General features: G+C 47.8%; 1 protein-coding gene across 1 annotated transcript in view; it reads right to left on the bottom strand.

Moving 5' to 3' along the window:
• NR4A3 (nuclear receptor subfamily 4 group A member 3) overlaps positions 1-26,990 on the bottom strand; it is a 39,174-nt gene extending 12,184 nt beyond the window's left edge. Inside the window, exons 1-7 of the mRNA XM_067053874.2 lie at positions 26,383-26,990; positions 23,011-23,184; positions 19,789-20,753; positions 16,050-16,179; positions 15,414-15,586; positions 5,256-5,455; positions 2,633-2,811 (exon numbers count right to left, since the gene is read on the bottom strand). Of these exons, the coding sequence (XP_066909975.1) occupies positions 2,633-2,811; positions 5,256-5,455; positions 15,414-15,586; positions 16,050-16,179; positions 19,789-20,751 (1,645 nt within the window). The 5' untranslated portion in view covers positions 20,752-20,753; positions 23,011-23,184; positions 26,383-26,990. The remainder of the gene's footprint in view (positions 1-2,632; positions 2,812-5,255; positions 5,456-15,413; positions 15,587-16,049; positions 16,180-19,788; positions 20,754-23,010; positions 23,185-26,382) is intronic.
• Positions 26,991-27,617: the final 627 nt, after the last annotated feature.

The following is a 27,617-nucleotide window of genomic DNA, read 5'->3' as shown; positions in this document are numbered from 1 at the left end:
TGTTATTATGCCCATTTTACAGATGAGGAAACTGAAGTTCAAAGAAATGAAATGCATTACTCAAGAGAACATACTTATCAAATATGGGACCCCAGATTAAAGCCTGGGGGTGCTGGATTCCAAAGTCCATGCCTTTTCTGTCATGCCAAACTGCCTGCTCCCTGAGCCAGTCTCCACGTAATGGGCAGCAGGCTGAGGAGCAATAACTGCAGGACACACAGCAAATTGAAGGCAGAGACCAGACTGGCACCACCTTCTCCTAATTCCTACTACATATTCTCGGCACTGAACTGCCAATCTCTCCAGGCTGGGACTGCTGGCACCCACATGTCGTCGTGCCAGAGTTGTCTATTAACTTTTACTTAAAAACGAAAAAAGATATCAGCCTCAGAGCCCCCCTCCTCCTAAACCACAGCTCTCACACCCAGACTGGACTTTTTCCTCTTAGTCTCTTTCCTGCTAAAATCTGCACTCGAAACCATCTGTCAGGGTAGATCTTACTAAAATGCCAGCCTGGCCAGGATGCTCCCCTGGTCAAAACTGTCTCTGGATCCCACTGCTCTCAAGATAAGCTCCCAGCTCCTCACCTAGGTGGGAAGGGTTCTCAAGCCCTGCTCCACCCTTACCTATCACATCAGTCTCATTTCTCATCCGGCCATTTTTTTAGCCATTTACTTCCTGAAACTTACAACCACCATATGTTCAATGGCCTTAGCAAATTTTTATTTTTGCCTAGAATTCTCACTCCTTCCATTTTAGCCTGGAGACATCCTATGCTTTTATCAAGGACCAACTCATGTTGCCTGTTTTGAGAAGACCACCCCACCTTCAGTCTCTCGGCACTCCGTACCCACTTCCAGATCCCCACCACGGCATTCCACACCTGGCCCCACATGCTTTAGTTTGCATTTTCTATCTCCTCCGGGGATGCGTGTATCATCTCTGAAAACCCACTGACATGCAGCAGAGTGCCTAGATCAGTGAGCCCTTGCTGATTAACTAGCCTCAACACCCATTTCCGTGGAAATGCAGCAATGTACTGGTTTTATTTACCGAAAGCCGAAGCTGGCTCTAGTTTTTGTTTCTGTTTTTTTAAATTAACTAACCTCATTACTTTCTAGTTTTGAATGTGTAACTGGCCTAGAAAGAGCGGAGTGGTTTTGAAATTAAGCTGAAGAGCTGTAGTTGAAAGGTAGCCTTTGTACCAGTTTCACTGTAGTCCTGCTGGGGTAACATGCCTCTGCCTTAAATGTGCTTATTTTCTTCAGGTGCTCCCATAAGCCATTTGAAAGCCCTCTAAATTGAATCCTACTCGTGGACACTGCCTTTGTTTTTGTTTTGTTAATGGCTCCTGGAAGTCTCTGGCAGTCCCATCAAAAGACGGGAGTTTCTCCTCCTGGACCAAAGATCAGGAGGAGTGAGGTTCCCCTAGGAATACGGAGGGAACATGCTGGTGTCTGATTCCTACCGTAGCACACGCCATTTACTTTTCTTTGCGATGTAAACCATTAAACAATGAACCAGCCTGACCTCTGAAGCACTCAGACACATCTCCTTTTAGCTAACAGAAGATGTCCCAAGAAGGTGCATGTAAACAATCCACATTTCTGATGCATCAGAAAGAAGGGTCTGGCTGCACAAAAGGAGGCATTTGGTCCCCTGCAAAACTCATTACCTGCCTGAAAAACATGTTTTCTACAGCCAAGAGCATATCAAAGCTGAAACTTAATTCTCAGTCCAACAGCCTAGCCTGTGCTTGGTCTGATGAAAAGGATGGGAGGTGAGCCCCAGGTCTGGTTTGCCTCTTCTGGGGCCTCCCCCTGCTGTCACAGACTCACCAGGCCTCATTCTGACCGAGAAGGATGAGATGGAACAGGAAACTCTGAATGTGGGGAGGGGCAAAGGGAGTTAGTGCAGCTACTGGAGATGGCATGCCCTCTCTTACCCAACATGCCTTTCTCTTTCTCTTTCTCTTTCTCTTTCATTCTGCCTTGGGATCCTTTATCTCCCAAAAGATAGAAAGGGAGAGACATCTAGGGGGAGAAAGGCATGATATAGAAGTTGAATATGTTTTAGGCTTCTGGTTCTTAATTTTTAGAAGTTGTTGAGTTGAGCCATTTTTGCTTTTCACAAACATCCATTTTTCTCAGTTCTCTGCCAATCAAAGTTGTTAAATGAAGCTGTATTTAAATAAACAACGACATGTTTTCTATGAGCGCAGTTCTGTGGTCTTACTTTGGCTCACTAGCCAGGAACTGGGGAGAGGGGAAGTCTTGCCCCTCTGCCCCACAGGAACAGGAGGTTGAGGTCAACTTCCTTCAAAACCCCCTGTAAAAATAACCCTGAAGCAGTCCAACTGTCCACAGAGCTCCTGTGGAAATTTAGATTTTCATGCATTGGTTTGTTGACAACAATAATTCAACAGACTAGGAACCCTCTTTCCTGGAAGTTCATGGCAGTAAGTTGCAGATGTATGTCTCTTTGGTTAAATGAGGTTAAGCTCAGCAAATTTCAGAAAAGTGACAGTCACTTTCCTAATTTTCTGGTGTGTGTGACAGCCAAATCCACCTTAACCCAGGAGAGGAGAGCAAGGGGGACACGGTGGCTTGGGGCGACAGCAGGGGGTGCTCACCTGTGATCATGCTCAGTGCTGACAGGCATGCTAAGGCTTGGATATCCAGGTTCAGGCTCTGCAAACTTAAGGAAAAGTCTTTAATGGAGTCGAGCCACTCCCCAAATCCACGAAGGCACTGAAGTCGATGCAGGACAAGTCCATTGCAGAACACAAACTTATCTTCAGCAGTGTTCGACCTACAAGACAAAGTCGTGGGGGGCGGAGGATGGAGATACGTTAGACAGGTCTGTTCGGTCTGTCGGACAGGACACCATCACACCACAGAGATACCCGCACAGCCATGGGGCAGCGTTCAGAAGTAGTGTGGTGTTGTGAAATCTGCCCGGGTGCCCTCGAGGAAGAAGAGGGTACTCCAGGGATGCACAGCCACCACCAGGCGTCTGTGCTAACTTTCTTGCTGAGCATCAGCCCCCGGGGAAGCTGGCGGTGGGGCACCTGATTTCTTATTACTAGAGTCAATTACTGGCTCCCCCTGGGACGGGACACAGAGGAGCAGGCGCTCACAGACTGTGGAAGTGAAGCCCAGTGCGTGGCCTCTGCCATGAACCTGAGACTGTTCTCTTTAGCGCTCCCTCACCAGGACTTCCCCCTCATTTCCTTGAATGTCAGAAACTGATAAGGCCTGACGCTAGACACTACAATTCCATTGTGCAGACTCTAAAACCACCGAGTCACTGCGACCGCCAGAAGTCAATCAGAAACTGACAAGCGCCTTAAAGTGAAAAGAGAGCTTATTTTGTATTACCCTCTCTGCTTTTAACAGGGGGGCTGCGGAGGGCTGTTTCTAAATCTGCCGTGATAGTTTATATTATGTCCATAATCATCCCACTCTTCTCTCTCTCATGAAAGACACCCTGAAACTTCTGGTGAAACATCACCACCTAGCTAAGGGGCCCTGGGCACTTCTAATCTCTCTGGGCTTCCTTTTCCTTATGTATAAAACAGGACTTCTAATTGCTACCTCCTACGATCGTTGTGGGAATTAAATAGAGTCATGTGCTGCATAACAACATTCAGTCAACGACGGACCACATATGCGACCGTGCTCCCATAAGATTAGTACCACAGAGCCTAGGTGTGTAGCAGGCTATGCCGTCCAGATTTGTGTTAGTCCACTCTACGATGTTCGCATAATGATAAAATCACCTAATGATGCGTTTCTCAGAGCATACCTCTGTTGTTAAGTGATGCATGACTGTAAAGTAAAAGATTTGAAAGCCCATGCCCAGTGCCTGGTACACAAGAGGAGCTTGATGAGTATCAGGCGTGACTAATTCTGAACTCTATGTGGTCCATACCTTAACTTTAGCTTTCCTGTAATTTTAATATCTCTTGCCACATATTTCTCTCTTATAGCCAATTGCATTAACAAATGAATCTCTCTTTAACCATGCTTCTTAGATGAATAGCTATATTCATTCATTCACTCTAGCATTTCCTGACCACTAATTATGTGCCATTCCAGGAGCCAGGCACGGAGAAAACTTGGTGAATAAGGCAAAGATGGTGTCTGCCTGCATGGAGCTTATTGCTTACTTAATCTTTTGTTGCCTGTCTAATGGATGACAGTCACATTGCTGGCCTGGCTCCTGCACACACCTCCCGGATTGGTTGTAATTATGCTAATTACTGGCACTCTAGTTGTAACTCCACCTCTGTCTCTCTCACAGATGCCCCCCTAGAGGTGCACACAGGACACAATGGTTCAGCCTCAGAGTTTAAGACCTGGACCTCAAACCTCGAGCATCAGAATCGCCAGAGCATGAATTAAAAACGCAGATTTCTGGACTTCCTCCGAGGTGGTTCCAAACCAAAACAGCTGGGAATGAGGCGTGGGAATCTGTACTTTAACTGAGAGATTCTGGTAACACAGCGTGTGATTGGGGAGGGGGAGGTAGGGAAGAAAAAGAGGAAAAAGGTGATGCTTTTTCCTATAATATTTGGTGACATGTAGGTACCATCTTCTAAAAATATACAACTGCAAGGAAGATGGAATTTAAAATGCTATGTGTGGACTCTATGAGAGGAGCTTAGAGCCCAGGTTCTAGCTTTTTAAGAAATCATTGCCTCTTTGTATTTGGTGTCACCGAGCGTGATAGGCTGAACCAAATCTTTTGATCTAGAAGCTACGCTCTCGGAGTAAACATTGGGGTTTGAGAGGCTGTGGGAACTCTTTAGAGCCCCACCTGGTGTACCAGAACAGTGACCTGTAAATAGAAACTGGGAGGTAAATGCAATGTTCAAGACAAACGCTTGCTCCTTGGGAATGCCTTATGCACCGTGAGAATCTCTCCAGATTCACAGAATGTGGGAGCTGCAAGGGCTTCGGAGGTCTCCAGGTCCGACCTCCTCATTGCACAAAGGACACTGAGTTTCCCAAGAAGCAAGTCACTTGCTCAGGGATTTACAGTAAGTCCGTATTAGATCTGAGACTAGAGCCCAGGATTCCTGGCAACCCGTCCAGCGCTCTGCTCACCGCTCAGTTTTTTAATGCTTGGTCATATTTCCCATTTCCTTCTTGAGCAAACTTTTCACCAATGACTCAGTAACAAACACAGCAGGTTACCAACTTCTTCAAAGGAAGGAGTGGACTGACGCAAGATAGAAGAATAGGAATTACCTGATGGAAAGTCTGAGAACAAACAGCTCCAAAAAGGCTGATTCTATAAGTAATGTCTGATCTTCTTTGGGGAGATCAGTAAATCCGGGAATCTTTTCTGCCCAGCTTCTGGATACATCAATGGAGGCTGTCAGAAGGTTGTAGAACTGTTGCACATGCTCAGCATCTGTGCCGGCAGCGGCCTGGTCAGTGGGGCAGTACTAGAATGCAAACCGTGGAGAGCAGCGTTATCTCAATTTATCAGCAAGAAGAGCATCTCTTGCAAATCGGCTCTTCCAAGACTGGCAACGCCTAAGTCCTTACTCTTAGGTCCCACAGTTTATAAAACCCTTTTGCATTCACAGTCTCATCTGATTCTCACAATGGTCCTGTGATATAAATAGAGTGAATTTTGTTACCACTTAAAAGACAAAGAAATATGCTTAAGTCCCATTAGCGCAGCGGTTTTCAATTTCGATTGCAATCATCTGGGGAGCTTTAAAACACACTCATGTCTGGGTCATACCGACAGAGATTCTAATTTCACTGGTCTGGGATGGGAACTGGTCATCAGGAATTTTAAGCGCCCCCCCAGGTGATTCCACAGGGCAGCCAGTGTTAAGAACCATCACCTCAGGGGTTTGTCTCTGGGTGGGCCTCCAGGATCTACTCATGCCACCAAAGCACAGCTATCTCCAAACAAGATGCTTAATTAGCCCATGGGTCTCAAAGTGTGGTCCCCGGACCAGCAGCATCAGCAACACCCGGGAATGTGCTCGGAATGACAATCTCAGGTCCCAGCCCAGAGCTACAGAATCGGAAACTCTGAGGGTAGGCCCAAGAAACTGTTTTATCCAGATGTCCAGGTGATTCTTATGCACACTGAAGTTTTGGAGTCACAGAATTAACCAATAGAAGAGGACAATGATTTTTGCTTGCTGTAGATGGATTCCTGTGAGATAAAACAAACCAGGTGGGGAGAATGTCTCTGGGGCAGGTCCCAGGCAGCTGTGTGCCATCAAACTCAGGACTTGTGGTTCCTTAGATTAGTGAAAATTAAATACAATTAGAAATCAGTTCCTTGGTCACACTAGCCATATTTCAAGCGCTCAATAGCCACATGCGGTGTAAAACGTTTCCATCACTGCAGAACATTCTATTGGACAGCACTGATCTAGAGGGTCCCCAGAGAAGAAATGTACAGTGGGAACAAAGTCTCTGCCCAGCTTTTGGATACTCTGGTAGAGTCAGGGTTTTGCTTAAATCACCAGAGGAAAATCTTTCCTGCTTCAGGCAGGAAGACTGATACAGCAAGATAACAGTCAAGGACAACCAGCAACACAGGCTTAAGAGATCCGCAGAGACAGTCACGTAAACACGCACATCATCTCCTTCACACCAACGCAGCCAAGGGTTGCATCCCTGCTCTCCACTGATCTTCTGGGGAAACAGATTTTAATCCTGATTTTACAGGTGAGGAAACTGAGGCTCAGAGAGGCTAAAAGCCTCTCCCAAATTACATAATCAACAGCGGTATGGCCAAGACTTAAACACGGCCCTGTGATTTCCGGTCCTACACCTCCTGGCTGCTAGCATGTCTGACGTTACCAGCTGGCAGCCTGTGGGATAGTTTTAAAAAGCATTTCGCTTTGCTCTAATTGGAGGTGTGCAGGGGTGTGTTCATTTGGTCCCATTTTTCGTCAGCAGCAAGGTGACCGGCACATAATTGACCTTCAATAAATAGTCGTTAAATATTGTTCAATGAAATAGTCGAAGGCCTGCCTAGGCTTGCCTCAATGCCCTAACCTGGCTGGAGAGGAACAGCAAATGAGCAGCCAGGTGCTTATCGTAGCACTACTCAGGTGTGAGGAAATGAGCCACTTGTCTTTACTGTGTCTTTTTTTCCTTTGCGCTTTCCCAAGAGGCATCATGAAACAACAAAAGAAACATGAGACAAGAGGTCAGCTACTTTAATCCTAGATTTGCCCAGGCCCCTAATTTGTGAAATAACCTAGCTCTAACGCTTACTAGTTATCTGGGATAAATGACTTCACTGTTTTGAGCCTCAGTTTTCTCCTCTGTATAATGGGGACAATACCTTCCTTGACATTTTGTTGCAACGAGTAAATGTGATAATACATGTGAAGGGCCTGACACATAGAACACGTGTCATTATTAACATCATTAACAAACGATGACAGTGCTGATACTGATAACGGTTATGAGACTTGGAGCCATCACTGTCCCTTGGCTTCCACATTTATAAAATGGGGGAAGGGGTTGAGCTGGAAGTTCACTAATTTTCAGCCCTGACTTTCTAGGAGCCTGTAACATCAGGTCCAGGTCAGAGCCCTGGCTTCCCTGTTCCCAATAACCCCACCCAGGGCCCAGATTCTGCGAAGCCCTGGATGTTCTGTGGTGTCATGGACCACGGGAGCAAAGTACTGGGGGAAGGAAACAGTTGTCGTCTCCACGGATATTCAAGGACGGCAGCAGGATCAGGGTGTCACAGACACTTGCCACCACCTCCTTTCAGCACACACAGTAGTAACTGGAGGAGAGTGTAAACAAGAGATTTTATTTTAATTTTTTACTTTCTATCCTTCTATGAATCTAATTCCATATGTTCTCCAAGGGCAGGATGAAAGTAAGAGCAGAACCACTTCTAGAAAGCTGCCAGCATTACATGTGAGACTCCCAAGTGAGTGAGAATATGGAGCAGAGGAAAGAAAGTTGGCTCGGGCAGCAGGTCATGGGGTCCTTCTCTGGGCTCTGGCACTGACTTGCTGTGCAACCCTAGACAAGTCACTTAACTTCTTTGGGTCTGTTTCTGCCTCTGAAGTAGGAAGTGACTAGACTAGCCGATCCCCAAGATTCCTTCCGGCTCTTGCATTCAGCTATCTTTCTGTTATTGATTTCTGGTTTAATTCCACTGTGGTTTGACAGCACACATTGCATGGTTTCTATTCTTTTCTTCTTTTTTTTTTTTTGGGTGAGGAAGATCCACCCTGAACTAACACCTGTGCCAGTCTTCCTCTATTTTGCATGTGGGATGCTGCCACAGTGTGGCTGTTGAGTGGAGGAGGTCCACGCCCAGGATCTGAATCGGCCAACTGGGGCCACTGAAGCAGCCACAGGGCCAGCCCACTATTTTTTTAAGTTTGTTAGGGTGTGTTGTATGGCCCAGATTATCGTCTGTCCAGGTGAATCTTCCATGGAATGGCTCTTGCATTGGATGATTCTAAACATTGCTAATCATACCAGGTATGATGTTTTTGCCTAGAATTTCACACTAATTCAGTATTATTTTGTTTTAAAATAGTTTGTTAAATGGGGAGAAAAAGACTAAAGGATGCAAACTTTTCCCTGGGAGCGGGACCTAGCAGCTCCCCCTGAAGCCAGGGCTCACAACTCAACAATCTCCCCTCTTCCAATATTTGCTCAGAATCCTCCAGAGCGCTTAGCTTTCACCCAGGGTCCTCGGCAGGCCTCCGCGCCTGCGGGGCTCACGTTTCATGTATCCCGCACACGGGGAAATGCAGCCCCCGCCTCCCCTGCGTGTGCAGTTTTCTCTGATGGAGTCCAGCAAGGAGGAAGCCAGCAGGCCCGGCGTGCCAGACTCCAGCCAGCCCCTCTGGGCTCCACCTGCAGTGATTCTGGTCCACGTTCCAGAATTCGGGAGCCAAACCGGATTCAGCCTGAGCCACCAATAACTAGAGGGTGACTGGAGGGTCAGCATCCAATGCTGGGGGAAAAGACGGACTGAGTGTCCCCTCTACTGAGCATAGGATTTAAAGAGACAGAAAAAAAACATTTTCGGTTCTTTCTCTGCCTGGCCTAGCAGTTTGTAAAAACCTCACCAAGGAGTACTGCCCCTGGAGTTGGAAGACCCAGACCCCTATCTCTGCTTCTGTGCTCCCCTACCTCACTCTGCCTCTGGGTTAGGCGGGTTTGCGGTTTATCAATGAAAAGCTAGCAATACTTGTTTACTGATCATTCCAATCAAACATAGGCCAAACAGAGAAAGACTCTACAAATGAATCTTTTTTCCTGTTTATGCTAATTTTTTATTCCAGCCTATATGGATCATTGATCCATCAGAAATCTGGCTTTACCACTAGTCAAAGACATAGTATGACATCTACCGACAGTTAATGCCTAGTAGAGAGTTCTCTGAAGCACCTAGAATGAGAATCTAGAGCTGCAAACAATGGATATTATTTAAGTTAAGATGAGCCTATACATTTTATATGGTGATAACACAGCTGTACAAGTCAGACTTCAGCAACAGCCCAGGCCGGAAATAAGTTATTTGAATGGGAATTAAGTGAGAGCCTTGGTGAACACCAGCCCTAAAAATATTAGCAATGTGATGTTTTCATAGCAGAGTGGAATCTTACATTTGCTCTGTCTCACTGTCACTCCAGGATCAATATGTAAAATATACTAAGACCATTTTTATCTCCCCTTAGAATATTACTTTTCCCAGGGTCTTTATATTTTGTATTTTAGACATGATTGTTCTATGAGCCAAACTATATATACATATTCTTAGGTTCTTACACTGTAAAAAGTGACACTTTAAAAATTGGCAATGAATATAATTCCCAGTAGCCTTTGACTAAATATTTGCTAAATGAATTAATTACTTTCTCGGAAATCTATCTCTATTGCTCATTCCTTCTCAACCTCCAGAAAAGCTGGGAAATAGGAGATTCGAGGTAAAATTGAATTGTTCTTATTGAACTAGATGGGTGGTTCTCAAACCTTAGTGTGCTAACGAATCCTCCGGGGCGCTTGTTAAGATACAGATGCCTGCCCGCCTCCCCCCGAACCCCCAATTCTGATCCAGTAGTCTGGGTGTGGCCCCGGAAATCTGCATTTCTAGGCAAACACCCTGGCTCTTTCTGATAGAGGCATCTGGGCCCAACACGTTGGGGAATGCTGCCCTGCACACCTAGTGGAATTACAGCCCGGATAATGGCCGGAGGGTCAGGGAATGAGAGGGCTGGAAGGGATCGTGGGAGTGCATTTAGTCCAATCTCCTCCCCATTGAGACAAGGAAACTGAGGCCCACAGAGGGCCAGGAACTGGCCTGAGATCATCTAGTGAATTGGTGGCAATTTGAGAGGGTCTTCTGCGCAGCTTCACAAAACCACTCTCTTTGCGGTCTTTATGCCGTTTGCTCGGTAGGTCTAACACGCGTTAGCCACGTTGCTTCTTGCCTATCTTGTTAACATATTTAAATACCATTTGCTGGTGCCTGGTTCTATCTGAGCAATATCTCTCGTATTTGGAGTCTGTTACTACACTAAGTGACACCAATTACCAGAGAACATCATAGTTCGCTGAAAAATACTTGAAATGACCAACTAATGAGGATGTGCAGAATATTTTCTCATTAGCAATTATGCAGGTTCTGAAGCCAAGCCCGGTATCTATATATACATGTATTGCTAAATTAAAAGCAACTGTGGGGCAGAGAATAGCAACATTTTGAGGAGAAAGAAATCAAACGTGACATGTTTTGACTGCACTGATATACAACGATCTGAGCTCACTTTTGAAGGGGAGAAGCTTGGCCCAAAGGAGAACTGAAGGTCCCCGAGCCAGGAATGCTTCACAGAGCGAGGAGCTTGCTTTCTGGCCTCTAAAACGTTCATTCCCTCTGTGACTTGGAACACAGCCCCACCTCCCTTTCCCACCAACAGGGAAAACTGCTCGCTTCCTACCTTAAAGGCACCTATGCTGGTACAAGAAGATTAAAATATACTTGTCTGGCAGCAAATATTTTATCATTTCTCTATTGACCTGATTCGCTGGGGGAAGCTAGCATCTTTAATAAATCATTTTGCTCAAATCAACTGTCTGACTCAAACCTGACAGGGCAAATTCTTAGTTAAAACGTAATAAATTATGGATACACACTAAAATGTTAACATCCGTTACTGTTGAAGAGTAGGATTGGGCAGGAAAAAATGAAGAGGAGACTTTCATTTCTCACTTTATCCACTTCTAAATAGTTTGCCTTTTTAAAAACCAATGGGTATATATTGCTATTATTTAATTTTTAAAAATCTAATAAACTTCAATTTTTATTTATTTATTTATTTTTGGTGAGGAAGATTGGCCTTGAGTTAACATCTGTTGCCGATCTTCCTGTTTTTTTTGCTTGAGGAATACTGTCGCTGAGCTAACATCTGTGCCAATCTTCCTCTATCTTGTATGTGGGATGCTGCCACAGCATGGCTTGAGGAGCAGTTTGTAGGTCTGTGCCCAGGATCCGAAACTGCAAACCCTGGGCCACTGAAGTGGAGTGCGCAAACTTAACCACTAAGCCACAAGGCCGGCCCCTAAACTTCAATTTTTTAAAAAAAGCTAGTAAACTGCCATTACACAGAAGAAGTAGAAACATATCACCTTGATTGATGAGACTCGGATCTAGCCCTGGCTCTGCACAAGGAACCCCTTTAAGCCTTTCTTTATTCCTCTGAAAATATGGGGGTTGGATGAGATAATCTCAAGGTCACCTCCAGTGCTTTGAATTTGTAAATATAAAACTTTGAGGAGAGGCCATTATGAAAATTGAGTTTCCATGAATGACATTCTTAAAAAAATTGCTGAAACCAGAAACTATACCACATAAAGCTAGGGCTTAAATGAAATGATGTAAGAATGTATGTGATGGTGCCTAGCTCAAAATAAGCACTCAATAAACGCATTACGCTTCACTCACTTTATGTTAATGTGTTTTTTAGAGAACAAAGCAAGTTCAATCTTGTTAACTAACATGATACTTAACACATATCCTTATTTGTATACGTATATATAATCACTTGCGCTTAGGGACAATATGATGATAAATAAAATCTTAGAGGTGGATGGAACTTAATATTATCCAGAATAACCTCTCCGCTTGTGAGAAACCCTGTCGCGTGCCCTCCTTAGTTCCTTCCTGTGTGGATGGGCTCACTCCCACAGCAGCTCTTGTGGCTGAGAGCGCTCACCCTTGTCTTCAGAGTGAACTGGAAGGGGCCCCTCCCTCTCCCTCCAGATCTGCCCTTGGGAGCAACAGTCCTCTTTGCCACAGGGCAAAAGAGTGACCTAAACCTGCCAAACTTTCCCCCTTCCTGTCTACATACTTCCATTCCCTCCAACCATACCTTACAAGTTTCCAGAAACAATGTGTTCACATGCCTCTTAAACCCCAGCTTGGAGCTGGACTTCATGGCGGTCTGACAGGACAGAGTCCGTAGGACCACCACCCACTTGGTTCTGGTCCCATACTTCTACTACTGCAGCCTCAGGTAATTTAGCATCTCTCCCTCCCACCAAACGTACACTTTGTTGGTTCACATGGAGTGTGTGTGGAATAAACTCCCGAGATCTTCTTAACATGAACCACTGACAGGCTAAGGCTCTCCCATGTTTTAAAATTCTAAATGCTGAGCATCACATTTATTTTTGTTAACTTTCCTCGTGATGGTTTCAGCCCATCCTGTTCCAACCTGTCGAAATCACTCTGAATGTTGATACTGACATCCATCATATTAGTGATCCCTCCCAGCTTTCTGTCATCTGCAAATGTGATCAGCATGCTTCTATGCCTTCATCCAAGTTTTTAATGAAAACTCACTGTATTTTTTAAAAAGTCTTTTAATTTAATTGATTTGGGTCCAATTTTTGATAATTTCGTAAAGCTATCTAGGCAGGAGAATCCAAGTTATGAGGTTCAACCTGATTCCAAAACAATGCAATTAAAATAAATACGCTTTGCGAAATTGAGCCAGGCCCCAAAGGTAGTATCAATGCGACCCAGACGCTGGCGTGGTCAATCTGCTATTTTGGACAAAGCTAACAATTAAATTGGATAAATGTTTGTTGATGAGGATGATGACTCTAGTCTAACACACTGAATGGTGCAGAGGCAAGCAAACCGGCTGCATTGATTTTTCAGCGTGGCGACAGTTCCCAGCTGGGACAACTCAAAGTGCTGCGGAGGGTTCGCCACTGAATCACTAATTAGGCCATGTAGACCAGTAATTGGATAATCTGGGGCCAAAAAATCACTTTTGGGGCCTAAATTCTCTGGACTGACCATCAATAGTGATTTCAAACGCCCTGGAACCATGTCAGATTGTATGCTGTAGCCTCAGCGTGGGCAGAGTGGAGAAACTTCATTAACTCAGACAAATTGCATGAGGGAGGCCAGAGTGGCTTCGGGGAGGAGAAATCTTTATCCCCGAACGCTTTTCTAGCACCTACTCTCCCTGAAACCGGAGACTCAGGGAAGCTTGGTATTTGGGGTCCAATACATTTGCATTCTAATTCTATCTCTGATACACATTAGTTGTGTGACCTTGGGCAAGTCAGTCCTTCAGCCTTTCTCAATTTTAATCTCCTCATCTGTGAAACAGAGATCAAAACACTTATCTTAATGGTATTGCTACATGGCACCTGACACGTATAATGTTCCTACTCATCAGAACAGTCAACAAATGGTTGAATGAGGTTTAGGTCAAGAAGATAACATACAGGGCACTGTGCTAAAGCTTTGACAAGTATCATCTTATTTATTCTTCACAAGCAACCCCAGGAAGTAGATATTACACTCCATAACACAGATGAGGAAGCTGAGGCATTAAAAGGCTGAACAGTTGCTCAAGGTCACCCAGCAGGTAAATGATGGTGTTGGGATTCTAATCTAGGCCTGCATGGTTCCGAAGCCTAAGTCCTTAACCCCTGCATTATTCTGCTAGACTACTATTTGAGAATTGACTTTAGTCAAGAGATGCTACTTGTAATCAGAATAAGAGTCCTCAACCTTTGGTGCTAAGGGTCTACCATGCTTCTCATGTGAAGTCTTGTGATCAGGTGCAGAGAGGAGGCTTCACAGCCCATAATGAGCATGGGGCTGAGGGAAGGAGGATCACAGCGGGTACACCAACCACCCCTTCGTTTCCATCAACACTGCAGCCTAAAAGGGGGGTACATAGCAGACACACTCACACTCGACGCCAGCCGTTCTACCAGGAGTTTGAAATAATGATTAGACCTGGGGAGGGCAATCTGGTAGTAGCTGCCAAGCCAGCTGGACCAGTAGGGATCCCTGGACTGGTGTCTCTCTCATCTGTGTGCAAACTGTGGTTCTAAGTTGTCTTGTCTTAGAGTGGCGGTGACTATCCTACAGTTCGTGCTTCTTTAAATGGTTAAACGAGACAACGTACCACAATGTCAAGCATGTAGAAATTGCTCAATAATTGTGACCTTTTCCCTTCCTTCTTTGAAGAGACCCTGTCTTACTAGATGTTTGCTTTTCTAACTCTTTATAAAAATGCCTTCCAGTAATGTTTACACATTTGCTCAGAAAAGCCTTTTTCATGGTTCTTCTCCATGTTATCCAAATTCCTGGAAATTTTCAGAATTCAAACCGAGGCTATTTTATTATATCCCACATGAAATAAAAATGTTGATATGTTTGGGTGACTTAAATAACAACACCCGTAATCATTTACGGTTTTCAAATGTTTTCTCTACCGCCATTCCTGTGTGACTGATGTGCAAAACATCCCTCCAGGGTTAAATATTGTAATCATCTCCACTGTAGGGATGAGAAAGCCCAGAGCAGGAGCCAGGTGACACAGGCAGGAAGCAGCAGAGGCGGCGCTCCATCCTAGTCCTCCTGACAACACCTGATGATGTCGAGGCCAGAGTTTACTCCCTCCATCAATGGTCTAATCTCTCTGAATAAGCAGCAAGTCAAACAATGGTGATGCAATTGGGTAAACTGCTTAAAGATAACTTGAGGCTCACCCAGAGGATTTGACCACAGTATGAAAAAACCAGTAGTCACTCTGTCTAAACCACGGAAGAAATCTACAAATTGTAATTCATCTGTGCAGACTTTCACTGGCAACCGCTAGGAATCCTGCAACAATGGGTACGACAGGTGCAGCACTGTCAGGGTCATTTGTTAAGGCATTTAGAGATGCAATAAGGCAAAAATTATTTGGTGCAATGGATGCACCAGCATTGCTAAATGAAGTGAGAACTATAGAAAAGGTACGAGAACTATTCAGCACAGTGCCAGACGCAAAGTCATTCAAACAACTCTTATTACTAGTATCATGAATAGAGACTTGGATCGTTCATTCAAAAGGAGGACATCATAAAACTTACTCTGGAATAATCGAGATCTCTGGGCGTTGAGTCTGTTAAAGCTCGGACAAGGGCATTCATCATGCAGATCGGAGGAGACGGTGGAGAGGGCTGAGAAGGTTCCTGCTGTAACGGGCTCTTTGGTTTGGAAGGCAGCCGACCTCTCCTCCCTTTCAGACTATCTGTACGGACAACTGACGCCGAGAGAAAGCAAGGAGAAACGTCTTCAGAGATAGCCATGAATAGCCATAAATCACAAAAATGAATCAAAACACTTTACAGTTGAGCCATCATTAATGAGACCAACCATTTAAAAGTGGCAATAAGTTGAGAAAAATATCCACACAATGATTTAATGAGAGTTGAAACAGGCAGCATAAAAGCCACCCCATACTTACATTTGGTAATGAATTAGCCCTAAAAGTCTCCTTCTTAAATAGAACAAAGATGTATGTACACAAGCTCTCTATTGATTTTGAGAAATTAGAATAAGGAGTCCTCAGCTATTTTTAAATGTAAATATACATCGTAAAAGGAAAATGTTGGAAGGAAAGGGAAACAAGGAAAATTCCCCACCCCAACGTAAACATTAACATTTTTTCAGTGATATCTGAGAATACGTATCAGCAAGATGGATAAAAAGCATTATATCCATACCTTCTTTAACCATTCCGACACTGAGACACTTCTGAAATCGACAGTACTGACATCGGTTTCGACGTCTCTTGTCTACAGGGCAGTTTTTATTTGCCAGGCAAACATATTTTGCATTTTTCTGCACCGTTCTCTGCGAAAATACAATACAGAGATAGTCAACTAATAGTTTCTGGAAAGAGGTAGGACCTGACAAGATGTATTTTAATTACAATGTGAAAAGCGACAGTGCAATTCGTATAATTAGATAAATTTAATTTCCTAACACGCTAGCCTGCAGGAAAAACAATTTTATTAGTGTTAGCTGCTGACAATGAAAATCATCTCGGATTGTTCTGAAGCAAGTCTCAGGAGACGACCAAGTCTGAGTGATAAAATCATATCTGAAATTACCAGGTCAACATATCATACCTTGGAGGATTACATTATCTCCACTTTTAATATCCCTCTGGGAACAATTTTCTACTTGTTCCACTCCCCTGATTATTGCTGACCTTATTAAAATAAAATCAAAATTATCTAGGATGTACTTTGCTGGCTATCACTATTCTAAGTCAAATATCACAGTAACTGGCTTTGTTCCCCAACAGAGATGAAATCATAAAGAGCAAAAATCTGGACTAGTCTGGTTAAAACATATAGGAAATAATGTTTTAAGCCCCCCAAAATCACTTAATCAGCCTGTGTCCTTTATTTTCACTTTAAAAGAATATATGTGGTAAACCAGACACTTCTGATATTTGAAAAAGGAAAATCTTAAAATTGGATACTGAAAACCACTGTCACGCCCAAGAAAGGAAAAAAAAAAAATGGGTGAGAGAAAGAAGGAAATATAAGAGCCATGTATTCTCAATAAAAATTCCCATTAATAGGTTATTTCATAAATGACTATTGACATAGACATCAAGATAGACATATTGTAAAAGACACATCATAACATTTGGACTTGGATATAAAATGTATGATTTAGAATCACATATAATTTTAAAATGACACATGGAGAAATAATTAAGCATATTTTATGCTCCAGATTTAAAAGTGCTTCATTTTTAAAAAATTAAAAACATTTGTGCAAATGGATGTGTATTTACCACTGTAGAGTGAAATCATTCAGGAATTACCTGAATCTATGCAACTCCAAATAGAGCAGAAAGTTGGAATTTATTTGATAAGCCTTGGCTGCATTAAAAAAATAAATAAATCCAGGTAATTTGGGATTAGTGATCTATTTTGTGTCCAGAATTCTAGATTTCCTTTCAATCTTTGGTTTTCAGCAATCCTCACCTCTCTTTAATTTCATTTTAGGAGATAGTTTCTAAACTGCTTATATAAAACTTTAAAAATCGAACAAAGCCAGATACATTTAGTTTAAATGCAAAATTCCAAATCACAAGCATACTTCTGAGTTTCCACATTTAAATTCTCAGCCGTCTGTAAGGGTAGGAAACCATTTCCTGAATGAAGCTCTCTTTCATTGAACACGCAGTAATTTCTAAAGCTCTATTTCTTGCCATCATCTCCAAGGCTGTATGCCAATTTGAGTGCTGGTGGCATTTTGCTTCAGGTGTGCATTTTCCCAATAACCTGAAACCTTCCCCACATCTGTGTGTGCCTGCCCAGGTTAAGGACAGGAAAGATCATTACGGTTCAATCACTGAATTTCCATCATTAACTGCACTTCATGTCACATTTTTAAAGAATTCAATTTAATGGTAGAAAGCCACTGGGTAAAACCTGCTCTCGTTCCCTTAATTAACAGATCCGTGGGGTGGTTCTCCCCCAGCCTACCCCCACCCTTTCAAGTATAGATTTGTTTTCAAGGGATTGCTGCAGAAAAGGGACACTGTTGGGGAACACTTAATTGACATTTCCAGACTAGGAATGTATTACCGCTCCTGTCTTTTGGTCCACTCAGTTATTCAGGGGTGATTATATTTGTGGATTACTCCTACCTCTCCTAACTGTTTTTCTTCCTTTCCCCCTTTTCGGCTGCCTGTTTAACTGCCCTTCAGCATTTCCACTGAAACGCTGTAAAAATCAAATCTGCCAAAGGAATGCAGTTACTTGAAAGTAACCCTGGTAAAGCTCGATAGTTAAGACAGGAAAAAAGTGGCTAAACTGAGGGTTCCACGTTTAAAATATCATAATCTTGCTTACGTCCTTTACGGCACTTAACATATTGCAAAGTCTTTCCACAAGCATTTTCTCATTTATCTGCAGAATTTAATTAGTCACATGATTCCTATCTCGAGATCAAAAATAACTGTTGCTGCTTGGTGTGTATACCAATCCACAAACATGTGCATTTTTACAAATACTTTATAGTTTTCATTTAATAATGAACTATTGTTTTATGGACCTTTAAAGATTCTAAAGTACTTTCATAAGTGTTTTATCTCATTTAATACTCATAGCCTTTCTCTGAATTTTATTCACCTGATGGGGAAACCGAGGCCTAGAAAGACGTGTCATACCCAACGTCACACAGTGGGTAGGTGACAGATCGAGGATTCTTATTTGAGCGTTCAGACTCCAATTTCAGCATGCTCCCAGATACATCCTATTGGCCTCCCAAATCCTAGTTATCCAGTCAGCATCTAGCTTCCCCTCTCCCTCCACTCTGCCCAGCACTGGAAGCTAGGGCATGATTTTTGTGGGAGAACATTTATGGGTTTGCAAACGCCTGAGATAACGGCCAGGGGGAGTGGGGAGGGTGGCACAGAATTAAGTGTCTGAAGAAGTCAGGGACTCAAGAGGAAAAGCAGAGCAGCAAGAGAGCAAGGCCTCTCTCCCCTGAGTGATGGAAAGAGCACTGAACTCAAGAGTCAGGAGAAACCAGCTGGAACTGTCCCTGTGCCTCTAAATCACTGTTTACAGGCTGCACAGCTCTCCAGGCATCAGCTTCCTTATGGGGAAAATATGGGGAAGGCTAGACCCTCCCACTGTAAAATTCTCCTTTGGGGCTTTGAGATAATGAACAGTGTCCACAGCTGGCACAGTGTGTGGGGCACAGAGGTGGTGTGGATTGGTGAGACCCCAGCTTCTATCTTCTATGGAGGGAGCTGCCCCAAACTGCAGCCAGCCAGTTGCCCCTGCATATTCTGCCTCTCCAGAGCTGTGAAGGTGTGCCCGGTGGCATCATGCAAACATGAGTTGGCATCCTGCCTCCATCTCGCTCTCTGAGTGTGTGTCCTGGGACAGTGGAATAACCTCTCTGAGCCTCCATTTCCTCATCTATGAAACAAGGGTAATTAATATCCACCTTCAAGACCTGTTAATAAAAATAGCCAGCGGGTGGCCAGAACTCAACCTCAGTTCTGATTCTAGAGTCCTAGCTCTTACTATGAGGACTAAATGAGATACAAGCGTCCAAGGCCCGGCACACAGACCCTATCCTTCAGACACTGCTGGATGGACAGAGGAGGAATGCAGAGAGGACTTCGCATTTCTGAGATCACAGATCCTTTTGAGAATCTGCTGAAGGCTCTCTCCAGAATAAAGCTCAGAGGGTAAAGCCACGTAGGGAGGTCCACACTCCCTCAAGTGCCCAGGGACGGCCTCCTGTAAAGGACCTCAAGTTAAAAGCCCCCGAGAAAGTGGACGTGAAGGTGCCGGGAAAGGCCACAGGAACGCACGCAACAACAGTGACAACTCTCCAACCGGGAAGGATCCACTCAGACGCTCACTTGAGCGGTGGCTGCGGAGGCGAGGGGAGGGGCGCCCGGAGCGGGCGTGAGCTCACCTTGAAGAAGCCTTTGCAGCCCTCGCAGGTGCGCACGCCGTAGTGCTGGCAGGCGGCGTTGTCCCCGCACACGGCGCACGTGCCCTCGCCCGACGACGAACTCCTGTTGGGCGGCGACGGCAGGCTGGGGCTCTCGGCCAGCAGGCTGGACGCGGTGGGGGAGGCGGTGAGGCCGAGCGGCGAGAAGGCCAGCGCGGCCGCCCTCTTGGGCAGCGGCAGCCCGTACGAGTGGCCCTCGAGCGCGGCGGCCTGGCTGCCCGCGGCGGCGGCGGCTCCCAGCGGCAGGCTGAGCGCGGCGGCGGCCGTCGGGTCGTAGGCCAGGTGGTGGCCGCCGGCCGGGCTGGGCGCAGGCGGGTGCGGCGGCGAGGTCTTGAAGTGGAAGAGCGGGAAGCGCGCGCCGGCCACCGTGGGCACCGCCTTCATCGGCGGGTCGAGCAGCGGGCCGGGCGCGAGGCAGCCCTGCGCGGAGGGCAGCGCGTCGTCCCACAGCGCCCCCGCCTGCGGGGGGAAGCCCGGCGTGGTCGGGGTGGACGGCGGGGACTGCTTGAAGTACATGGAGGTGCTGGGCAGCACCTCGTCCTCCGGGCCGGAGGGGGGCGGAATGGATGGCTGCTGCTGCTGCTGCTGGTGATGGTGGTGGTGGTGGTGGTGATGGTGGTGATGGTGGTAGCCGTGCGCGCGGCCCTCCTCCATCTTGATCAAGGGCCGCGGCCCCGATGGCGGCATTTGGTACAGGCAGGAGGGCTTGAGTTCGTAGTTGCTCGAGTAGCCCTCCATGAAGGTACTGAAGCTGGGCAGGGACGTGGTGGCCGTGGCCGTGATCTCGGTGCTGCCGAGGTCCATGGTCAGCTTGGTGTAGTCGGGGTTCATGATCTCGGTGGTGTATTCCGCTGAGCCGTAGGTCTGCGCTGCATAACTGGAACCTGGAGGCGAAGGGCTATACTGGGCTTGCACGCAGGGCATATCTGCAAGGACAGGGAAAAGGAAGGCTCTTTCAGAAGCCAGTCAGCGCTCTCTTTCCCAGCTAATAGGTCGCAGTGAATTCTTTGCACTCTAATCTGGGAAATAGAGGGGAAGTGATAGCCTTTCCTCCTTCTGGTAGCATAGATTTAAAGCCCCATGCTTACTTTCCTCCTTCCTTTCTTCCCTGGGAAGAAAGCTGAATCCCTGGCAGACTGTCAAAGGGGCCGCAAGATGCTCAAGCCCGGCCTCCTGGGGGCCTCTGTGCCCACCTCCCCTCCCTTGCCCTATCCTCTACCAGATGTGGGAAATTTGATTTCTTCCCTCATAAACCCAGGGATGTTTTAACAAAGTGGTTTTGAGCCCTAGACACTAATTGCAGTGGCCTCAGCCACAGGTGGGAGAACAAAAAGAAAGCCAGTGAAAGCCCTGTTGGTTTAATTTTGAGGAAAGAGGCCACTGGTCACCCAAGTCACAGGCATTGATTTATAAACCTCTAAGTTAGTCAAAAAAAGGTGTCCTGCGTGGGACTTACTGGCCAAGGGAGAGAGTGACGTTCTAACATTTTACAAGTGCCAACTGAGGCTACCCACACACAGGTTGTGGTTGCTTTCTCCCACCCCCTCCCCACTCCTCCAAACAGGGCTAACAGCCTGCGCAAACTGGACCCCTGTTGATGACTTCAGCCAGCTAGGTGGCGAGGTGGGAACGTAGGCCCAGGAAATGGACTCGGGGGAGTTTGTGCCATCTGCAAAGAAAAAGATCAGCAGCTGCAACAAAACACCCACCAAACCTGCTCTCTGCCATAGACAGTGTATATATATATATATTTCCAATTCTGACATAAAATATATCCATGGCTGTTTTATGACACTGTTTTCCCACTATCATAATAGGTGAGTTTGTCTACATATTTTCTTATGACAGAAGGATTAGTACCCCTGGAAAAGAAAGCAGTTTCTTCAGAGGCTTAGTTTCTCTGCCAGTTTGACCAAGTTGAGCCCCCAAAGCACCTGGTATCCAGGGAGCTTACTATTGTAAAGAGAGGTTGAGCTGGATGAGAAGGCCCTGAGAATTACTGGTTCCGGTAGGTGATTTATTTATCTAATTATTTCCCTTTCTTTATGGCTAAATAGAAATAGTGAAACGGGCAGTTTCTGGTGGTTGGTTTTTCTGAACCAAAGGAAAACCAGGTGCTTAACGTGTCTTTGGAGCCTATGGTGTAGAAGGTGTGACTAATAGAAAAGTGAGTGCTTCTCATTTCCTTTGACATCTTTCTCTTACCCACATTTCCAAATCTGACTGAGTCATGCGTGTATGGGATGAAATCTTGACTTGAAAAAAGGTGATGAGGGCCTGTTGGAAGAAGCAGTGATGAGGAGAGGCCAGTTCAAGCCTTTATTTTCCAAGCAGGGCCTTAAAAACACACTCACAGCTTGAAGTTAAAGGATTTCTTATCCTGCTGTCCAGTTGTTGGGGTGAAATGAAAGACTAATCATTTAAAAGAAAGAACACTTCCTGATGTTTCATCTATTCTCCTTTGCCCTTCAGCACCTCTAGGATTTCTCCATTGGTCTTTTCTGTCATTCTTCCTTGCCAATCCTTCCCTATTGCTCTCCTTTGTGTCTTTCTGAGGTTTCCAGCTAGAAGATGAGTTGGCTGGGACTGAGATCTACTTATCTGCCTGTCTTTGGTGCCTACACAGGCCAGGCACTTGGTATTCCTTTCACAAATGCATAAAAAGGTGTTACAAGTCAAACCTGCAATTCTTTCTTTTGCCCAGCTCAAATTGACTCCTTAAGTTTCAGTTCAAATGCTTTTTCTCTTTCCCTCTGAGCTTCAGGAACCCAAACTTCTGCACCCAAATGATTTGGATTTTATACAAACATAAATGCTGTTGAGCTCAAAATGATCCCAATACTCTTAAATGCGTAAACCGGATATAAAAGGACAGCAAACATGACATTACAGTGTATTAAAAGATCCTAATCTATCGGTGTATTTGCATTTTTCTTAGGAAAAATATTTTTGAAAAATGCAACGCTTAATTTAATCTGGCTCCTCCACTCGGTAGCAACAGGGTGTGGTATCCAGAGGAGCTTCGTGCAAAGAAGCCACCTGTGCTGTGAAATGCTCGGCCAGCAGTCACTGTCCTGGCGCTAGGCAAGTCGACCAGCCCGCCCCTGCCAGGGACCCAGGGCCCATCCCCTCCCCCACTTCTTCCAGCCTGCGAGGAATAAGGGGTCGTGCCTTCAGACCTACCTGGAGGATATCTTGCGCGCTGAATGGTGGGGCTGGGGGTCTCTCCAGCGGAGGCTGAGAGTGTAGAAGCGGGGGACGTCCGGCGAGGCGAAGCGGCTGCGGTGCTGCCCGGCTCTGCCGAGGGTCCAGTCTCAGGCCTGGGGCTTGCCGGGCTGCGCTCTTCCGCAGTGGGCTCTGCGGGCACCGGGAGAGAGGACAGAGGTCACAGCGGGACCAGGCGGGGTCACCGCGGCCTGGGCCGGGCGCGTTGGGGTGTTGGTGGGGGCCTCGAGGAATGCTACGTTAATTACAAAGAATTATAAGGGTAAGAAAGCAGTGCTTAAGGTGAACGGAGTCCCTGGGCAAGAAGCATTACACCGCCTTGGGGGAGCCGAGTATGGGTTGCCCAGCACCCAGTGCGTTCACCGCCGTTTTGTGGCACCCGAATCGAGGCTAAAAAACGCGCAGCCTGTCGTCACCCAGAAATTGATCTCTCTGCCCCCACAATTGGTTCCGAGCTCGCGAAGTGAGGAAAACCGAAGAAAGGAGAACACTTGAGGAAAGAGTTCTGCCCGAAATCGGGATCAGTGAGTGTGCACGAGCGGAAAATAGCCATTTTCCAATTCCACCCTCCCCCCCAATACAAATTTTACACGTTGCATAGGAAATACACAAGGTCCGGAACGAATGCATGAATGCCCCGAGGAATTAAGAAAGTCTGCGCTTTTCATTCTAAATGCTAATGGAGCTTCGTTTCTTATTAGCCGCGAGTTTCGGGGGCCAGGGGTCAAGCAAACAAAAGGGCACAGTGGAAATAGGCCCGCACTGGAAACAAGGCGACAAGGCGGTTGGCGTTGAGGCCAGTGGGGCGGGCGGGGGGAGGCCCTCTGCACCCAGCGGGCGGTATCCCCGAGGGTGGGCGACTTAGACGTTCGGGGCCATCCAGCGGCCCGGAGGGGGCACATTCCGGAGGACGCGGAGCGCGGCTCTGGGGCGAGCGCTCTGCGCACAGCCTCAGCGAAACTTTGTAGCTGGAAGTGCAGCCCCGCGGGCTTCGGGGAAGGATCCCACTGGCCCAAACTCTGGCCTACAGCGCCCCCTTTGCCCGGACCCACTCACAGCTCGAGGAGTGGGAACGCGGAGTCGAAAAAAAAAAACCCAAAATCCTTCGCTGGTGCGCGGCCGAGAAGGTCGTGTAAGTTTCGACCCCCGCCGCCCCTGCGCCCTGGGCTGGCCTGAAGGAAGAGAGAGAGAGGGGCTCGGAGTCCCCAGGTCCAGAAAGTCCTCCACGGCCGAGAAATAGGGGATTCCTTTGCTACCCTCAGCCCCAGCTGATCCTACGGAAAGCTTGCTCTCGCTCTAGCGCAAGCAAGGGAAGATCTTCCCACCGCTGTAGCATGTGCTTCCCGTCCCCCTGGCATCTTCAGTGGGGGTCTCCAGCAACCTCCCACCACCTCCTCCAGTAGGTTCCCACATTCCCGCCTTTCCCCGGGCGCCTTTCAAGCGAAGTCTTTCTCCGAGGATCGGCCTCTGACTCCAGGGGCTAAGGGTCGCGTCTCCTCAAGGAAGGGGCTCCCCTCGAGCGCCCAGCGTTCGCGGGAGAGTGCAACACCACGTTTCCGACAGCCAAGCCGAGCGCCCCACGGCTCTCCGCCTCCCCCAAATGGCCGGTTACCTAGGCAAAGCCGCCGCGCCTGGAAACACGTTCCGCCGCTGCTGCTCGCAGCCGCCGGGGCCGGGAGCACGGAGCCTGGGGGTTGTAAATTAGGAAGAAATATCTACCTCTGTCAAAGCCCCTTTCTTTCTCGTGGGCAGACCAAAGGAACACCCCCGTGTTCCCCTCCCCTTGGTGAAGTATGTGGAGGAAACCGTGAAACGCACCATTGTGACCCGGGCTCCTCCGCGGAGTTTCCAACCCTGGGGAGCGGGGGCGGAGGTTGGGCGGGGGCAGGAGCAGTGGAGGAGAGACCGACAGAAAGGGAAAGACAGAGATTCTCAGAAAGCCCGAGGGAGAGGAGACAAACCGCGGGGGAGAATTTCTGCGAGCGCTCGGTCCCAGGGAAGGGGGTGGGTGGGTGCGGGGGGACTGAGCGGTCGTGGAGCTGCTCGGTCTAAGCAGTCTTTACTATTCGCATTACGAGCATCTTGTTAAGATAACTCGAATAAACTCTAACTTCATTCATTGCTCCCCGTAGCCGCGTTGGGCAGCTTTTTCTTTCCTCAACTCAGTTTTATAAAATATTTCTCCGTCCTGGGAAAAGAAGATTCAGGATTGACTTCGCGATGAAGTGACCGAACGGCGCCCTGTGCCTCTCTCCTGGCACCCTAAAGCTCTGGGAAAACAGCCCGAGATTTCTGATTACCAAACTCCTCGCAGCTCTTCCCTCGGAAGAATCTGGAGGCATAAATAAAAAGCAATCTCCAAGAACCTTCTTTGGAATCAAAGGACAAGTGCTTTCTCTTTCATGTCTGTCTCAAGCTTCCAACAGGTTCGAGAGGTGCCTTTGGAAGCCAGTCTCCGCAGACTGCGCTCGCAAGACTGCGCTCCACTCACCACTGAGAACTTTCATTTCTATTAAGAGCAAAACACTCGGAGTAACTTCTCCAAAAGCGCGAGTTCTGTCAGTTAAAGGAAAACATTCCTTTCTCACCCTGAGCCAAGGCTCGGAGGAGACGGATACGGTCCCCACGCGTGTCCGGCCGAGGGGGCCGACAATTACACCCGATTACCTCCGGAGGGAAAAGTGTAAACGGGCAAGTCGGCGACGCCAGGCAGACGTGCCTAGTGGAGCCCCAGGCTCATTTCAATACAATAAGCCACATTCCTACAATTACGCCCTCTTTCCTGAGATCCTCGGAACGCCTTTGCAAACTCCGGCCGCTGCTGCCCAGGCCCCTTCCCTCCCAAGCTTCTCCCCAAGCAACCAGCTTGGAGTCACCGTTAGGTATATTAACTTAGACCCACCACAGCCCCTATTTTCAATCCTAGTTAAAAGCCAGGGAAATTACTGCCGTTCATCACCGGAGCTGCAATTCGCCGCCGCTGCCGCCGCCGCCGCCGAGAGCATCATTACCATGACAACTAGAGCCGAAATACCCTGAATTACATCGCTGGAGCTGCTACTGCACAAATCCCGGTCCTCCTCTTTGTTAGAGGCTTTTCGCCTCCTCGGGTAGGGGGAGGAATCCCATGAGCTCCAGAGATCCCTGCGGGCCCGCTACAGGGGAAAAGTTTCAGATCAGAACCCACCGGCCGCTCGGCGAGCAAAGCCGGAGAGAAGAGCCGAGGGGGGAAAACCCCACGCTTAAAGTTGTCAATTTCAGGAGCGACGGTTCCCAGCGCGCCAACTTTTTAGCAAGTCCCCCAATTAACTGGGCGAATCTCATACATACTTGAGTGCTGTGGCGGTTCCGTCTTTAGAGCGAGTTTCTAGAGAGCTGTCCCGAAATCTGCACTGGGGGGAGTCACAGCTGTTGTCCCGGAAGGGCTGCCGTGTACAAGCCCAGCGGCTCCCAGAGGCGGTGAGTGGCTGGCAGGAGATGCTGCGATCCCGACTCATGGGAGAGCGCCGCCGAGGAGTTCTGCGGGCGTCCTGGCTCCGGCCGCGACAAGGGGGGAGGATGCCGCCGCTGTTCCCACCTCCACGGCCACCGCCGGCGCTGTCAGCGTTGCAAGGTGAGCCCGGGAGGGGCGTCCGGCTGTGCGCGGCGCTGCACCCGCGAGGGCGCAGGGCGAGAGGGGTGTGAGCGCGCGGGAGAGAGTGGAGTGTGTGTGCGGAGCGTGTGTGCGCGTGTGTGTCTGTGTGTGCGAGTGAGGGAGCGGGTGTGAGCTTGTCTGTATGTGGGGAGCGGAGGAGGAGCAGGAGCTGGAGGGGTGGGGGGCGGGAGGCAGGAGACTCCGCTCTCCCGGCTGCGCGTTCGCTCGCTCTCTCGGCACGTCATTTATGCCACAGGAGCCCTAGCGGCCTCTCCATAGAGTGCCTGGAATGCGAGACGTCAATGTGACGCCATGGGACGCTACGTCACCCTCCTCCTCCCTCCCTGGCCCAGCCGGTTCCGCGTGTGCGAGGGTGTGTGTGTGTGTGTGTGTGTGTGTGTGTGCATGTGCGCGCGCGCGCGCGTTCCCCGGGCATTCTCAGGGCAGCACAATGGAAACTGCATCGCGCGGCCAGCCCCGGCCCCGCAGGCCTTTCGGACCCGCGCTGCCAACTCCTTTGCAGCGGCGCTGCTGGCCCGGCGCGAGTCTGCCAGAGGGTGCAGCGGCCCGCCCGCGGGTCAGGCGGGACCGCCCAGCTGTCAGGCTCGGGTGGAGTAGAGTTGGAGGAGTGCTGCTGGCGCGCCTCCGAGGCTGCCCCGAGGCAGGGAGCCAAGGCGAGGGGGTAAGGGAGAGGACAGCTCTTCCGAAAGGGAAGACTCCGCCAGCCAGCTTCTCCGAGTGACCTGGCAGCCGCTGCAGCAGTCCGAAGACTCCCTGAGGTGCAGCTGCGCTTTGGCCAGCAGCAGTTCTAAAGCTGTTTACGTCTCTCTGGCCCTCTGCGCCTAGGCGAATCCCCCTCCTCCTATCATTTGCTGGGTTCGTATTTCGCGCAGGGATGCAGATGGCTCCGAGAAGATAAGGTTTTCTTTCT

This window comes from Equus caballus, chromosome 25 (genome assembly GCF_041296265.1).
Source record: "Equus caballus isolate H_3958 breed thoroughbred chromosome 25, TB-T2T, whole genome shotgun sequence".
Lineage (NCBI taxonomy): Eukaryota > Metazoa > Chordata > Mammalia > Perissodactyla > Equidae > Equus > Equus caballus.
The sequence above is the reverse complement of the archived record's forward strand: the minus strand, read 5'-3'. Positions and strand labels throughout refer to the sequence as shown.